The 18,183-nt window shown below is 48.0% G+C and overlaps 1 protein-coding gene across 1 annotated transcript; it reads right to left on the reverse strand.

Annotated features, from left to right (window-relative positions):
* Nucleotides 1–2,331: 2,331 nt before the first annotated feature.
* On the reverse strand, nucleotides 2,332–18,175 carry LOC139226583 (BTB/POZ domain-containing protein KCTD2-like). Its single transcript, XM_070857432.1, has 6 exons — nucleotides 17,937–18,175; nucleotides 11,251–11,359; nucleotides 9,141–9,232; nucleotides 7,315–7,410; nucleotides 5,018–5,143; nucleotides 2,332–4,293 (listed from the first exon to the last, which is right to left on the reverse strand). Exons 1-6 carry the CDS (start codon nucleotides 18,135–18,137, stop codon nucleotides 4,264–4,266), a joined length of 654 nt encoding a protein of 217 aa, XP_070713533.1. The 5' UTR covers nucleotides 18,138–18,175; the 3' UTR covers nucleotides 2,332–4,263.
* Nucleotides 18,176–18,183: the final 8 nt, after the last annotated feature.

Here is an 18,183-nt window from a genome sequence, read left to right on the forward strand (position 1 = left end):
TGGGCCTACTTGTGACTCCAGTCCCACATTGTGTGCGATTTGCTCAATGTCCTCAGGGCAACTAGCCATGTCCCAAGAACAAACTTTTACATCATTTGTCACAATCCGCTTGTGTCTAGCATTGTTTTATGTTCTGAACAGACAGAGTTTTTTCCCGGACATAGAAGAGATTCGTGCCAGGGAACGTAACCGATACAATGAGAAGCTGGAGGTGATTCTGAAAAGAAGGGAAAAGCAGCTGCTGGAAGTGGAAGAGAAGAAACCGCCCCAATGAGCTTTGGGAGATGAGTGGAACATACGAGTGGCAGTCAGCAGTGCCATCATGTGTCCCAATCCAAGAGGCTGCAGCCAGCTGGACTGAGTGCTTGAGCCAACAGGACTAAATGTGCCCGTCCAAAATGTACAATAAAGTTGAAATGCACCTCAAAGGATCACACCAAAATTAAAGTTACCTGATGTAACACAATGATTAAACAATAATCATTTATATAGGTTTGTGAATACAGGTTGATTTGTTAAACTCAAAAAGGACTTCCCCACTTATTCAAACACAATAGAGAGATTACTATCTATAGTGTCAACTGTGGCTCAGTGGGTAGCACACTCGCCTCTGAATCAGAAGGTTGTGGGTTTGATTCCCACTCCAGGAACTTGAACACATAAATCCAGGCTGACACTCCAGTGCAGTGCTGAGGGAGTGCTGCATTGTTGAAGGTGCCATTTGTCAGATGAGACATTAAACCAAAGCCCCGTCTGCTCTCTCAAGTGGATGTAAAAGATCCCATGGCACTATTTTGAAGGAGAGCAGGGGAGTTATCCCCGGTATCCTGGCCAATATTTATCCCTCAATCAACATAACAAAAAACAATTATCTGGTCATTAATCATATTGCTGTTTGTGGGAGTTTGCTTGTACGCAAATTGGCTGCTGCATTTCCTACATTATAACAGTAACTACACTCCAAAAGAAAAAGTACTTCATTGGCTGTAAAGTGCTTATAGATGTCTGGTGGTCGTGAAAGGCGCCGTATAAATCCAAGTATTTTCTTTTACCATCGCCTACTGGCTAGAAGCACCATTTTCAATCGCACCGAGACATACAGGCCAAAAGGTCACAGGTTTCACCCGGGCCTTTCCATCAGTTAGTTACCAATGGAGGTGGTACTGGGGAGAGGGGAAGGACAGGTATTGCAACTAGGCTCAGCACTGCATCTCGAGGATAAAAGCCAAAAATTGCCTGCTGATGCTCACTGTCTCCTTTGATGAGGTACCAGAGGAAAATCAGGCAGATTTTATTAATTGCTGGCCCAATTTCCAACTACGTACTGTACCCAAGCTCAGTAAGAAGGAAATCTGCCCAGCACAAACCACAATGATGCAAAGAAAGAAGTGACCAGGAAGGCCTGCTGAGGGCAGTTTTAGTGCCCGTTGTGATGTATGGTTTACACCTCACCCCAGCCTTACCCAGTCCCTGCCCGAGGGAGGGGAGGGACTCCAGCCTTACCCAGTCCCTGCCCGAGGGAGGGGGACCCCAGCCGTACCCAGACCCTGCCCGAGGGACGGGAGGGGACCCCAGCCTTACCCAGACCCTGCCCGAGGGAGGGGGACCCCAGCCGTACCCAGACCCTGCCCGAGGGACGGGAGGGGACCCCAGCCTTACCCAATCCCTGCCCGAGGGAGGGGAGGGACTCCAGCCTTACCCAGTCCCTGCCCGAGGGAGGGGAGGGGGACCCCAGCCGTACCTAGACCCTGCCCGAGGGAGGGGAGGGGGACCCCAGCTGTACCCAGACCCTGCCCAAGGGAGGGGAGGGACTCCAGCCTTACCCAGTCCCTGCCCGAGGGAGGGGAGGGACTCCAGCCGTACCCAGTCCCTGCCCGAGGGAGGGGAGGGGGTCCCCAGCCATACCTAGACCCTGCCTGAGGGACAGGAGGGGACCCCAGCTGTACCCAGACCCTGCCCGAGGGAGGGGGACCCCAGCCGTACCCAGACCCTGCCCGAGGGGGGGAGCGGGGGAAGAAACCCCAGCCATACCCAGACCCTGCCCGAGGGGGGGAACCCCAGCCGTACCCAGACTCTGCCCGGGGGGGGGGGCTTGGCTCTTCCCTGGGTATTTGTTTAAATGTCATTAAGGCTTCAAATAATAATGAGACATTTAATAACCTGATAATAAACCAAACACCAGAACATACTGAACAGCCCAAAGTCCTGTCCGCAGCCAATGACATGCTTTAATCATTGTCCAGTGTAACATAAAGTGTTTAGTCACTGGGCTCGTTAGGGGTATCAGCACCAGCATTACACAGGAACATAAGTTAGCAAGATACACTCGTGTGTTACACATCTTGTCCAATGTTTTTAATTCATCCTCTCATATTACTCCCACCAGTAACAAACCTATACCCACCAGTACTGTAGCCAAGTGTTATATAGTGACAGACCTGTACTGTACCTCAGTGTTATACAGTGACAGACCTGTACTCACCAGTACTGTACCCCAGTGTTATACAGTGGCAGACCTGTACCCACCAGTACTGTAGCCCAGTGTTATACAGTGACAGACTTGTACCCACCAGTACTGTACCCCAGTGTTATACAGTGACACACCTATACCCACCAGTACTGTAGCCCAGTGTTATACAGTGACAGACTTGTACCCACCAGTACTGTACCCCAGTGTTATACAGTGACACACCTATACCCACCAGTACTGTAGCCCAGTGTTATACAGTGACAGACTTGTACCCACCAGTACTGTAACCCAGTTATACAGTGACAGACCTGTAACCACTAATACCGTACCCCAGTGTTACAGTACTGTACCCCAGTGTTATACAGTGACAGACCTGTACCCACCAGTACTGTATCCCAGTGTTATACAGTGACAGACCTGTACCCACCAGTACTGTACCCCAGTGTTATACAGTGACAGACCTGTACCCACTATTACGGTACCCCAGTGTTATACAGTGACAGACCTGTACCCACCAGTACTGTACCCCAGTGTTATTCAGTGACAGACCTGTACCCACCAGTACTGTATCCGTGTGTTATACAGTGACAGACTTGTGTCACCAGTACTGTACCCCAGTGTTATACAGCTCAAAATTCTCTGTATCTAACCCCGTGCTGTACCTGCCCTGGGAGTGTTTGATGGAACAGTGTAGAGGGAGCTTTACTCTGTATCTAACCCGTGCTGTACCTGCCCTGGGGGCGTTTCATGGGACAGTGCAGAGGGAGCTTTACCTAGGAGTGCTCCAAACAGACACTTGAAATGGAAAGTGTTCCATTCCTCACCTTGATGAGAAGAAAATGGAACTGAATGTCTACTCATTAAGGCAATCAATAGATGGTACAGTGACAGACCTGTACCCACCAGTAATGTACCCTCAGTGTTATACAGTGACAGACCCGTACCCACCAGTACTGTACCAGTCTTCTACCGTGACAGACCTGTACCCACCAGTACTGTACCCCAGTGTTATACAGTGACAGACATGTGTCACCAGTACTGTACCCTAGTGTTATACAGCTCAAAATTCTCTCTCCAGTAAAACCCAAGTTTGGAAGGGCTCAACCTAGAATTGTATGGCTGGTGTTTTGCACAGTTTGATTGGCACAGTGTGTAAATTCTGCACGTACAGCACAATACTAGAGTGAAATCCTAGTGACAATACTGAGTGGTTTAATCATCACATTGTCATAAAAGTACAGTGACCCAATGCAAGAGGGGGAAAAAAAACATTAACAAGAATTGTGGAATTCTACTGAATTAAGTGTTTACTCAATAATTACAATACTGCATCCTTGCCCTCCCCCCAAAACCCGCCCGGAATTCATTGAGTGGAATCCATGCACACAATGTTCCGTAGGAAGAACAGAAAGGAATTCTCACAAAGCAGACAATACAATGACTGTGGCTCTGCTTCCCAGTCGCCAAGGAACGAGCAGCATCACAGGTCTGTTAAAGGCAATTAAACGTGTCGGCTGTATATATATTGCACAACAACAAACAATGATACGGGGAGATTTGGCAGCGTTTACAACTAATTCTCGAGAGACGTGCCGTGAACCTCTCGTAGGCTTCAAGTGAAAGGCAGAGAGGTTGAGTTCTTCAGTAAAACGAGCCCCACTGATCGAGGAGGCCCGGGTGAGCTGAAAGTGTCGAGTCCGGCATCAGAGTATGGCAAAGGTTTGGTGTCCCCAGCAAGTGGAGGATCCCTCTTCAAGGTAAGGAATGTAAACAGCAATTCCGATCCAGTAAGGTCACATTCTCGAGCCTCGCTCTTGCAGGATCTGTGTTTCCAAAAAATACAAATTGGGAGACAAGATCATTAGGCGTTTTTAAGGAATTAGAAAAAGTCAGTCGGTCAAACAAACCCAACTGTGCCAAAATATCCCCCGATCCCTACTCTCCAGGATTGCATCTAATCGTCTTCATATTCGTATGTTCCTTATGATGAGAATTGTTTAGAATGGGCCTGTACTCTCTGGAGTTTAGAAGAATGAGAGGTGATCTCATTGAAACTTAAGATTCTGAAGGGGATTAACGGGGTAGATGCTGAGAGGTTGTTTCCCCCTGGCTGGAGTGTCTAGAACCAGGGGGAACAGGATAAAGGGTTGACCACTTAAGACAGAGATGAGGAGGAATTTCTTCACTGAGGGGGTTGTGAATCTTTGGAATTCTCTGACCCAGTGGGCTGTGGATGCTGAGTCTCTGAATATATTCAAGGCTGAGAGTGATAGATTTTTGGGGACGAGGGGAATCAAGGGATATGGAGATCGGGCGGGAAAGTGGAGTTGAGGTCGATGATCAGCCATGATCTTATTGAAGGGCGGAGCAGGCTCGAGGAGCCGTATGGCCAGCTCCTGCTCCTATTTCTTATGTTCTACATTCTGAGCAGTAAGAACGAAACACAAAGAATATCTCAACTTGACTGCATGAGGTTGACATGTCTTGTGACAGCGAGAGCAAGTAGGTGAGAGAGAACAAGAGGTGAAAGGAGGGACAGAGCGGTACCTTGGCTTTTTCACTTGGCTCTATGACGATTCCATTTGTTGAGTTATTCAGCTCCCTGGAGACGACGCAGAGGAATTCAGCCTGATCTTCGTTGCCGTAGTTGTAGGAGGATCCGATGCTAATGAGCTGAGATAGAAGGGCACAATTTAAATTAGCAGTAGCACACACACACTGGGGCACCAGGTAAAATTACACAGACCTTTCTTACAGCCTTCCACAGGAAGACAGTTTCCGCTCCCAGGTAATCAGATACTGCAACCATCCGAGTGGGAGAGATTAACAGACACAGCAGCCTTGAGATCTACTCGATCCCTCGAGATCCAGAGATTTGAACACAAAATCCAGGCCAACTCTCCCAGTGCAGAACCGAGGGAGTACTGCACTGTCGGAGGTGCCGTCTTTCAGTTGAGACGTTAAACTGAATGCATGATCCAATACCAAAGTAGCCCACAAAGTCTGCTTGTGTTACTAAAGCCCTGCACATCCAATACGACAGCAAATGATATTGGGAACTATGATTTTGTGTTGCAGAGATACCAGAAGGACCGCAACAGGTAGGGCTGGATTTCCCGGTCCTTTGTGCTCAGGATTTCGCCGCGGAGCGGCTCGAAAGGCGGCGGTGAGATCTCCAGTGCCCTGTCGCGATCCTCCGGTCAGGTTTTGCGACAGCGCTGAGTAGCACCGCCTGGAAGAGCTGTGCCGGGTGTAAAACACCCCTGGTTGCGACAACGGCTCGAGTTTTGACTCTTGCCTGACCCGTCTGCCCAGAAATGCGCTTTCTCGGAGCACTCCCAGCCCGGCTCTTTAGTTCGGGAGTTTCCCTTCCTTGCGCCCAGAGAGGTGTACAACGCCCAGCTGCCCAAACTTAAATAAAGCGCAAACTATTCCTTGCCGCTAGCTTTCCCGCCCCACCGCCATTATCGCCCCGAGAACAGAAAATCAAAAAATCCAGTCCATAAATTTAGAAGTGTCGAGTCTCCTTCCAAACTAGGTACACCACACAAAGGGAGAACCACCGTCTGGTCACTATAGGAAAATCAGAAACAGATTACTTCTGAATTTCTGATTATATCTCGTGCCCCTGCTCAGTGGAACTCCTCCCACAGAGGGCGCAGATTCTAAAGGGAGCATTTCAAAATCGGCCCATGGAAATGGTCGTGGTTCTAGTGGATCAAACATTGTTCCCAACCAGCTGGTGTGTAACACAAAGCCACACCTTCTACAACACGCTGCCTGTGGATGGCGTCGGGATGGATCTTATCCCTGCAACGTGGAATCTAACTCACGCTGCAACAAACTGGTGAAATGCTGCTATCTATTAGCATGCCACCGCCTAATCTGCCCACACAGCGTGATTCACTCCGTAGTTACTATGCGTGGGTAAGACTGTTCAAATCTACTCTTCTGACACACTTAACCCTCTTTAATATAAACAAATCCATTTTATTAAAATGGTAGCTGGGAGGAATTTCTCACAAGCACACCTGTATGCTAATATCACATTCCCCGACTGCACTCCAATACAGTCATCTTCTCCTTACAGCAATCAAACTGGCACAGAACATTATTTAAAGGTTTATATGAAGACCAGTTATAGGGGCCTACGGAGTGACATGGGCAACTCACCCCCTACACAACGCAGGATATAGAGCAGCTCCCACCCTACATAATGCAGGATATAGAGCAACTCCCACCCTACATAATGCAGGATATAGAGCAACTCCTACCCTACATAATACAGGATATAGAGCAACTCCCACCCTACATAACGCAGGATATAGAGCAACTCTCACCCTACATAATGCAGGATATAGAGCAACTCCCACCCTACATAACGCAGGATCTAGAGGACCACAGAAGTTGTCCTCCCCAACAGTTCAAACAAATCCAGCCCACACTCTATCTCTCATAGCCCTCAACTGCCTCTTTCACCAAAATACTATTCCATTTCCTCTTGAATTTGCCGACTCTGTCCCCCTTCCGCTGTCTCCCTGGGCAGACATTCCCCACACTCTGTCAAATAGTCCATTCTGACTGCTTATTGTTCCTCTTCTGTGCTTTAGCCTGGTTAGGGTTTGTGTTAATCTCCATTTATTACTGTTCAAGTCTGTCTGTGGCCCTTAGAATCCCAACTCCTTGATAACAGCTCCCCTCAGTGTAAATACCCTCCGCGATTCCAATTCCCAGTGTTAGCTTCAATGTACCCTCTCACTTGTGGTTGCACACATGGTTTCAATGAGCTACCCAGCCAATACGGCAGATCCCGAGTTAACGATGACTGAAAACGGAGGTGGTACCTGCTCAAATTTCCAACCGTCCGACATCGTAGAAACCATCTGGGTGAGTTCCTCCTCCTGACACTGCAGGACGCGGTAAACATGTTTAACAGGACCCTGCAGAGTGGACGTCACACCGTTATACACACTTAAATGGTCATTCTCATTGATGTGTAAAACAGTCAGACACAAACACTGAGACTTACCCTCATCACAACATTGGACAAGTTCACATGCTAGTTCTTACTTTGAGGCAGACAAGGTGGTGCCAGGTATGATTTCTGTCTGTGCTCAGTTAGCTGATCTCATGCTGGGTTTTTAAAAATTCATTCTCGGGATGTGGGCGTCGCTGGCAAGGCCAGCATTTATTGCCCATCCCTAATTGCCCTTGAGAAGGTGGTGGTGAGCTGACTTCTTGAACCGCTGCAGTCCGTGTGGTGAAGGTGCTCCCACGGTGCTGTTAGGGAGGGAGTTCCAGGATTTTGACCCAGAAACGATGAAGGAACGGCTGATATATTTCCAAGTCAGGATGGTGTGTGACTTGAAGGGGAACGTGGAGGTGGTGGTGTTCCCATGTGCCTGCTGCCCTTGTCCTTCTAGGTGGTAGAGGTCGCGGGTTTGGGAGGTGCTGCCGAAGAAGCCTTGGCGAGTTGCTGCAGTGCATCTTGTAGATGGTACACACTGCAGCCATGGTGCGCCAGTGGTGGAGGGAGTGAATGTTGAAGGTGGTGGATGGGGTGTCAATCAAACGGGCTGCTTTGTCCTGAATGGTGTCGAGCTTCTTGAGTATTGTTGGAGCTGCACTCATCCAGACAAATGGAGAGTATTCCATCACACTCCTGACTTGTGCCTTGTAGATGGTGGAAAGGCTTTGGGGAGGCAGGAGGTGAGACACTCGCCGCAGAACACCCAGCCTCTGACCTGCTCTTGTAGCCACAGTATTTATGTGGCTGGTCCAGTTAAGTTTCTGGTCAATGGTGAATCCCACAATGCTGATGGTGGGGGATTCGGCGATGGTAATGCCATTGAATGTCAAGAGGAGGTGGTTAGACTCTCGCTTGTTGGAGATGGTCATTGCCTGGCACTTGTGTAGCGCAAATGTTATTTGTCCAGAACTTAGGGCCCAGGCAGCTACAGGCACGGCTGCCAATGGTGGAGCAATTAAAATTGGGGATGCACAAGAGGCCAAAATTGGAGGAGCGCAGAGATTGGAGGTTAGTAGGGCTGGAGGGAGGGGCGAGGGCCATGGAGGGATTTGAAAACTTGGATGGGAATTTTAAAATTGAGGTGTTGCTGGACTGGGAGCCAATGTAGGTCAGCGAGCACAGGGGTGATGGGCAACGTTCCCCTAAAGGTGTGCAAGTGTGCATCGAGCGGGAGGCCGCTCACCAGCTGTTGCTGCTGGAAAGGATTCTGCGCAAATGCAGCAAAGTTAAAGGGGCCACGCACAGAAAAAAAATGAGTGCGAATATTGGTGATGGGTGAGCGGGACTTTGTGCAAGTTAGGACACGAGCAGCAGAGTTTTGAATGATCCAAGTTTACCGAGGGCAGAAAGTGAGAGGCCAGCCAGGAGAGCGCTGGAATAGTCAAGTCTAGAGGTAACAAAGGCATGGGTGAGGGCTTCAATTATATCAATTATTTTTTCAATTCCCGTTCCCTAACCTCACCCCAATGCCCTGGGGTCTGTAATGTGTGTCACACACTCAGGTAATCCCCATGTTTGCCCTCTACCCATGTGTGGTGTGAATGTAGACTGGTTTTCAAGCATTGTTAGAAGCCCAGACTTTAGGCACCCGGTTTCCAATGAAATAAATGAGCAAACAGCCAATGCTGGACAGGGGCTCACCTGTGAGGTCCTATTCTCCAGGTCCCGAATGCGTTCCTTGACCAATCGAACAAGTAACGCAATGTTATAGAACTCCGCCTCCTCCAGCACCCCTAGAATAACAACAGCAGGAATTAGAGAGCAGTCGGCCATGTCCCGACACCCCCAGGCACGGCCTAACTCCCCCGGGCCACGGGCCCCCGATCCCCCCGGGCCCCGACTCCCCTGGTTCCCCGACTCCCTCGGGCAACAGGCCCCCCCCGACTCCCCCGGGCCAAGGCCCCCTCCCAACTCCCCCGGGCCACGGGCCCCCGACTTCCCCGGGCCATGGGCCCCCCCGACAATAGAATTACACGCCCAGTGACCACTCGGCATCAGCTCAAACACTGCCTCAAGCAGGAAATTCTACCCAGAGGGCAGTTTTACCCAGCTCGACCCCGCCGCGGACATCCAGACAACTGAACGTCACACACAGCGCAGAGATGTCCGGCCCTTGGCTTCCCAGAGGTTTCTGATCGAGGGAAATCTGACCCTCTAACCTCAGGCTGATCAGCGCTACTGGGACCTATGTTGGCAGTCTGCCAGCCTGTTTGAAATTTGTGGGTGAACAGGCTGTAGCCAGCGATGTTGCCTCACTGGTGGGGAGACCTTAAATCGCAACACCAAGATCTGGGTGTGCCAGGAACTTGCGACAGATGCAAAGTCAAGGGAATGTGTATTTAAACTTGAGTTTTCCCCATTTTGCAATATTCTCCATTCATTTAACTTCATGGGCAAAGCATTGCAGGCTGGCTAGCACTGGAGCAGAAACCTCCGACCTATACTGCCTAAGGATCCACGGTACACATCTAACCAGCCTCGAAGACAGAAAGCTTGGATACCCTTGCATTTACCTCACATTCTGCCCTGCTCAGGCCTGGCTGGCTCCCTGCACTGTGGGCACGTACTCTACATCTGGGCTTCCCAATAAAAATACACGAGTAATTTGGGCTCAAAAAAGGAAAGGTCTCACAGGGAAGGTTGCTGCTGGTGTGTTAACTTACCACAGAATACAGACTCGGGCCTTAATTTGAAGAATGCTTGTAACTCATTGTGTTTCACAGTATGCTTCTGAATTTCGTCATTACAGATAAATTTATGAATCAAAGAGGTTTCAAAGTAGCAAATTCAGCTTCAACCGTGGCTTAGTGGGTCAGAAGGTTGTGGGTTCAAGCACCACTCTAGAGACTTGAGCACAAAAATCTAGACTGACACTCCCAGTGCAGTACTGAGGGAGTGCTGCACTGTCGGAGTTGGCGTCTTTTGGATGAGGCGTTAAACCGAGGCCCTGCCTGCTCTCTCTCAGGTGGGTGTAAAAGATCCAATGGCACTATTTTGAAGAAGAGCAGGGGAGTTATCACCGGTGTCCTGGCCAATATTTATCCCTCAATCAACATAATAAAAACTGATCATCTGGTCATTATCACAGTGCTGTTTGTGGGAGCTTGCTATGCACAAATTGGCTGCCGCGTTTCCCACATTACAACAGTGACTACACTCCAAAAAGTACTTAATTGGCTGTAAAGCGTTTTGGGACGTCCGGTGGTGGTGAAAGATGCTTTATGAATGCAAGTCTTTCTTTATACTTCCTCAGTGTACTCAATGCTCGACCTCACTCCGCACCCGACCTCTGACCTCACACCGTGCCCGACCAACCTTACTAAACCAGATGATCTGATCATGATCTCATTGTTTGAGAGCTTGCTGTGCACAAATTGGTTGCCACATTTCCCTACATTACAACAGTAAATACACTTCTAAAGTACCCTGTATGCTGTAGAGCGCTTTGGAATGTCCTGAGGCCGTAAAAGGAGTTAAAGAAATGTAACTTCTTAGTCACTAAACACTAATGTAGGACCCACAAATCAAGCCTGGCTAGGAACCCAACTGTACTAATGTAGTCACTGTCACCTCGATGATCTAACCCACCAAAGGGCTAATGTCCCAATCTAGGTCCCGGTCAGTCTCGAAGGTCTCACACATTCTCACCAATGTCTGGGTTACTTTCCTTGCCATGTCCAGCCAACCTCCCTGTCAATGTTCTAATGCCAGCCTGCGTCAGATTATATGTCAGCGGGTTCTCAGCTCTCACCCTCCTCTGCCAAGTCCTTGTTAATGATCAGCTTGCCATGTCGCAGGTAGTTGAGGATCGGGCCAAAGTAACTCGGGTCTCGGTCTATAAGATAGGCACCAGTTTCATCCTGCAAAACACAGAGAGAAAACGGAACACAGAATAAACGACAATATGGATCCAAAGCTGAGCTCTGAACGTGGTGCAGTGATGAGTCAGTGAACCATTCTCATCTTCAACTGTGAAAAACACCAGGAGTACAATTATAGCCCCTACCTTAAATACATGGGTTGTGTATGGAGAGAGCAATTGATATATATAACACTGGGGTATATTACTGGTGGGTACAGGTCTGTCACTGTATAACACTGGGGTACAGTACTGATGGGTACAGATTTGTCACTGTACAACATTGGGGTACAGTACTGGTGAGTACAGGTCTGTCACTGTATAACACTGGGATGCAGGACTGGTGGGGACAGGTCTGTCACGGTAGAAGACTTGTACAGTACTGGTGGGTACAGGTCTGTCACTGTATAACACTGAGGGTACAGTACTGGTGGCTACAGGTCTGTCACTGTATAAAACTGGCATACAGTACTGGTGGGTACAGGTCTGTCACTATACCATCTATTGATTGCCTTAATGAGTAGACATTCAGTTCCATTTTCTTCTCATCAAGGTGAGGAATGGAACACTTTCCATTTCAAGTGTCTGTTTGGAGCACTCCTAGGTAAAGCTCCCTCTGCACTGTCCCATGAAACGCTCCCAGGGCAGGTACAGCACGGGTTAGATACAGAGTAAAGCTCCCTCTGCACTGTCCCATGAAACGCTCCCAGGGCAGGTACAGCACGGGTTAGATACAGAGTAAAGCTCCCTCTACACTGTTCCATCAAACACTCCCAGGGCAGGTACAGCACGGGGTTAGATACAGAGTAAAGCTCCCTCTACACTGTCCCATCAAACACTCCCAGGGCAGGTACAGCATGGGTGGGATACAGAGTAAAGCTCCTTCCATATTAGTGTCCTACTGTTCCCGTCTAACATCCAATATCTATGGACTGAGTGATACTATCAATTTAGTGCTAAATATTGGACACTGTTGTCATCTGAAACGTGTTCTGGATGGACACTGCACAGATTTATTTCTCTTCAGGCCCATAAACACAACAGAGTGACATTCACCCCATTAGGTGATTTCTGCATCACTATCTCTTGGTCTCCTCCAGGCCCCTCAACGAGGCAATGAAAATCTTGTTGCCTTATATTGCCTATGAGTCAGAATGTTTCAAGCTCCACACCAGGGACTTAAGCCCATAATCCATTCTGACGCGGCAGCACTGTCGGAGATGCCGTCTTTTAAATGAAATGTTAAACCAAGGCCCCACTTGCCCTCTCAAGTGGATGTAAAACATCCCAGGGCACTTCTCTAAGAAGAGGAAGGGGAAATCTTCCACTGTCCTGACCAAAAACAGATAAACCCGTCATTAAACTCAGGCGCTGTTGGCGTGACCTTGCTGTGAATGTTTGGCTGCCGTTTTTGTCTGTGTAATAACTGCGGCTACACTTGGAAGTAATTCAATGGTTGTGAAGTGATTTGCGAACCCTGAGGATGTGAAAGGTGTTGTATGAATGCAAGCTATTTCTCCTTTCTTTCCCTCCGCAATTCTCAGAGCGTAATTCTGTGCAGACCCGAGTCCTGCTCCCAACCTGTGTAGACTCCGCTAACAGCTCTCTCATTCCCGGACAGGAAGCAAGATCAGCTTGATGTCCAAATGCAAGCATGATAGATTTCTTTCAGAAAATAACATTTTGGGATGCAGTGTGTGAATGATTTGAGACATGACGTGTGGTGAGTGTAGCGTGCTTGGGAGGAAGAGGGGACTTTGGCCCTATGGTTCCCAAAGCTCTCCACCCCTGGGGTTTCCTCGCCTCATGTCTGGGTCTGTTGGAGACTCATTGATGGACATCGATTGCTGTGATTGATCAACAACTCCATTATCGTTGTATCATGTGACTACCGGGATGGTAGAAGGTGAACTAGATGAACCGTGGCTTTTTTAAGTCTGTCAATTCTTATGTTTCAACTTCAACAATTGGCATCACGGAGACATGGCTCCAGGGTGACCAAGGCTGGGAAGTCAACATCCAGGGGTATTCAACATTCAGGAAGGATAGACAGAAAGGAAAAGGATGTGGGATAGCATTGCTGATTAAAGAGGAAATTAACGCAATAATAAGGAAGGACATTAGCTTGGATGATGTGGAATCGGTATGGGTGGAGCTGCGCAATACCAAAGGGCAGAAAACGCTAGTGGGAGTTGTGTACAGTCCACCAAATAATAGTAGAGAGGTTGGGGACAGCATCAAACAAGAAATTAGGGATGCATGCAATAAAGGTACAGCAGTTATCATGGGCGACTTTAATCTACATATAGATTGGGCTAACCAAACTGGTAGCAATGCGGTGGAGGAGGATTTCCTGGAGTGTATTAGGGATGGTTTTCTAGACCAATATGTCGAGGAACCAACTAGAGGGCTGGTCATCCTAGACTGGGTGATGTGTAATGAGAAAGGACAAATTAGCAATCTTGTCATGCAAAGCCCCTTGGGGAAGAGTGACCATAATATGGTAGAATTCTTTATTACTATAGAGAATGAAACAGTTAATTCAGAGACTAGAGTCCTGAACTTAAGGAAAGGTAACTTCGATGGTATGAGGCGTGAATTGGCTAGAATAGACTGGCAAATGATACGTAAAGGGTTGACGGTGGATAGGCAATGGCAAACATTTAAAGATCGCATGGATGAACTTCAACAACTGTACATCCCTGTCTGGAGTAAAAATAAAACGGGGAAGGTGGCTCAACCGTGGCTAACAAGGGAAATTAAGGATAGTGTTAAATCCAAGGAAGAGGCATATAAATTGGTCAGAAAAAGCAGCAAACCTGAGGACTGGGAGAAATGTAGAATTCAGCAGAGGAGGACAATGGGGAAAATAGAGTATGAGAGGAATATAAAAACTGACTGCAAAAGCTTCTATAGATATGTGAAGAGAAAAAGATTAGTGAAGACAAACGTAGGTCCCTTGCAGTCAGATTCAGGTGAATTTATAATGGGGAACAAAGAAATGGCAGGCCAGTTGAACAAATACTTTGGTTCTGTCTTCACGAAGGAAGACACAAATAACCTTCCTGAAGTACTAGGGGAACGAGGATCTAGTGAGAAGGATGAACTGAAGGATATCCTTATTAGGCGGGAAATTGTGTTAAGGAAATTGATGGGATTAAAGGCCGATAAATCCCTGGGGCTTAATAGTCTGCATCCCAGAGTACTTAGGGAAGTGGCCCTAGAAATAGTGGATATATTGGTGATCATTTTCCAACAGTCTATCGACTCTAGATCAGTTCCTATGGAGTGGAGAGTAGCTAATGTAACACCACTTTTTAAGAAAGGAGGGAGAGAGAAAATGGGTAATTATAGCCTGACATCAGTGATGGGGAAAATGTTGGAATCAATTATTAAAGATGAAATAACAGCACATTTGAAAAGCAGTGATAGAATCGGTCCAAGTTAGCATGGATTTATGAAAGGGAAATCATGCTTGACAAATCTAGAATTTTAGAGGATGTAACTAGTAGAGTGGATAAGGGAAAACCAGTGGATGTGGTGTATTTGGACTTTCAAAAGACTTTTGACAAGGTTCCACACAAGAGATTGGTGTGCAAAATTAAAGCACATGGTATTGGGGGTAATGTACTGACGTGGATAGAGAACTGGTTGGCAGACAGGAAGCAGGGATCTGGGATAAATGGGTCCTTTTCAGAATGGAAGGCAGTGACTAGTGGGGTGCCGCAAGGCTCAATGCTGGGACCCCAGCTATTTACAATATACATTAATGATTTGGATGAAGGAATTGAGTGTAATATCTCCCAAGTTTGCAGATGACACTAAACTGGGTGGCAGTGTGAGCTGTGAAGAGGACGCTAAGAGGCTGCAGTGACTTGGACAGGTTAGGTGAATGGGCAAATGCATGGCAGATGCATTATAATGTAGATAAATGTGAGGTTATCCACTTTGGGGGCAAAAACACAAAGGCAGAATATTATCTGAATGGCGGCAGATTAGGAAAAGGGGAGGTGCAACGAGACCTGGGTGTCATGGTACATCAGTCATTGAAAGCTGGCATGCAGGTACAGCAGGCGGTGAAGGCAGCAAATGGTACGCTGGCCTTTATAGCTAGGGGATTTGAGTATAGGAGCAGGGAGGTCTTACTGCAGTTGTACAGAACCTTGGTGAGGCCTCACCTGGAATATTGTGTTCAGTTTTGGTCTCCTAATCTGAGGAAGGACATTCTTGCTATTGAGGGAGTGCAGCGAAGGTTCACCAGACTGATTCCCGGGATGGCTGGACTAACATATGAGGAGAGACTGGATCGACTGAGCCTTTATTCACTGGAGTTTAGAAGGATGAGAGGGGATCTCATAGAAACATATAAAATTCTGATGGGACTGGACAGGTTAGATGCAGGAAGAATGCTCCCGATGTTGGGGAAGTCCAGAACCAGGGGACACAGTCTAAAGATAAGGGGTAAGCCATTTAGGACCGGGATCAGGAGAAATTTCTTCACTCAGAGAGTTGTTAACCTGTGGAATTCCCTACTGCAGAGAGTTGTTGATGCCAGTTCATTGGATATATTCAAGAGGGAGTTGGATATGGCCCTTACGGCTAAAGGGATCAAGGGGTATGGAGAGAAAGCAGGAAAGGAGTACTGAGGGAATGATCAGCCATGATCTTATCAAATGGTGGTACAGGCTCGATGGGCCAAATGGTCTACTCCTGCACCTATTTTCTATGTTTCTATGTTTACAATATCTTTGGCATTTTCTACTCCAGGTGGCTGTGGATGCTCAGTCGATGAGTATATTCAAGACTGGGATCGACAGATTTTTGGGCACTAAAGGAATCAAGGTATATGGGGATAGGGCGGGAAAGTGGAGTAGATGTAGAAATTCAGCCATGACCTTATTGAATGGCGGAGCAGGCTTGTGGTGCCCTATGGCCTACTCCTGCTGCTATTATATTCTTATCCCTCTCTTACCTTTTTGTGTATCACAACCTTTCTTGTCTCTCGCTACTTTATTCATACTATTGCTCCTGCAATCTTTCCTTCCAAACACCCCATCCTGAACACTCCTTCTCCCTGCATACTATCTTAAAATCAACTGCTCTTTGTCATACTCTAGCTCGGCACCCGTAAACAATGCCGTTCCTCGCCTTCCTTCTCCACATTACTGGGTTTTAAAACTTTAGTTTGGCATCACTCAATCAACATTTCTTTTAATTTTTCAACCTTGATGCTATCTTCAACGTGGGCTGTAAAAGTAGTTCACATTCAAGAACATTTAAAATGATGCTGCAGGCTGCCGTTTAACAGAAGCTCTTCAAACAAAGAGAATAACGGCAGAGTCTGGTCTGACTGGGTCCTGGGCCTAACAATTGGGCTATGGCCTGGATGAGCTGTCCTTATTCTGATGTTATTTGGTAATTATAAGATTGGTTTGTTAATCAAATTAACTATACTAAGAGTCTGGTGCTGAGCAAGTGGGTTATTAATCAATCCAGGATTGACTGATTAGGTTATTGATCAGTCTGGTACTGGGAAAACATTCTTAATCAATGCATCATTGAACAAATGGATAATTGATCAGTCTGTTATTGTGGATATCTAGATTTTCCGATGACTATGGTAATGTTCTGGATCACCATGTAGAGGGGCGAGAGGGAATCAAAGCAATTATCATGGATGGCAGAATCACCGGTCACCATAATGATCACCACTAACCATGGAGATGGGTGGGATCACCGATCACCATGGAGACAGTACGGATTATTCGGCATCGCCAGAGAGAAACGAGATTGTTCGACACCAGAGCGAGGGGAGGGGAAATGGATGAGATTATTAATTGCCATGGAGGCGATTGGGATTATTTGTGACCAGAGACGAGAGAATTCATTGGTTATCATGGAAACGGGTGCATTATTGGTCACCATGGAGACAGGTGAGATTATTGGTCACCATGGAGACAGGTGAGATTATTGGTTGTCATGGAGATGGTGGGATTATTGATCGCCATGGAGACGGTGGGATTATTGGTCGTCATGGAGACGGCGGGATTATTGGTCGTCATGGAGACGGCGGGATTATTGGTCGCCACGGAGACGGCGGGATTATTGATCGCCATGGAGGCGGCGGGATTATTGATCGCCACGGAGACGGCGGGATTATTGGTAGCCACGGAGACAGCGGGATTATTGATCGCCATGGAGACGGTGGGATTATTGGTCGCTATGGAGACAGCGGGATTATTGGTAGCCACGGAGACAGCGGGATTATTGGTCGTCATGGAGACGGTGGGATTATTGGTCGCTATGGAGACGGCGGGATTATTGGTCGTCATGGAGACGGTGGGATTATTGGTCGCCACGGAGACGGCGGGATTATTGGTCACCACGGAGACGGCGGGATTATTGATCGCCATGGAGGCGGCGGGATTGTTGGTCGTCATGGAGACGGTAGGATTAATGGTAGCCACGGAGACAGCGGGATTATTGGTCGCCATGGAGACGGCAGGATTATTGGTCGTCATGGAGACGGCGGGATTATTGGTCGCCATGGAGACGGCGCGATTATTGGCTGCCATTACCTTATCCGAGTCCAGGTCCGGGTCCTCCTGGCACAGGCGACACAGGAAGGATTTGGGATCCCTGCACAGCGTTTGCTTGGTGCTGATGAAGTAGGTTCCGCCCACGTTCAGCCGCACCCATTTGTTGCCGGGTTTGTCCCCGGGCCCGGGAGAGCTCGCCCCGTTACCGCCCGCAGGCCCCGAATTTTGCAGCTCCGTCATCACGCCGCCATTTCCGGAAATGCCAACGCTGCTTCCGGGTTCACTT

Source organism: Pristiophorus japonicus, chromosome 16 (genome assembly GCF_044704955.1).
Source record: "Pristiophorus japonicus isolate sPriJap1 chromosome 16, sPriJap1.hap1, whole genome shotgun sequence".
Classification (NCBI taxonomy): Eukaryota; Metazoa; Chordata; class Chondrichthyes; family Pristiophoridae; genus Pristiophorus; species Pristiophorus japonicus.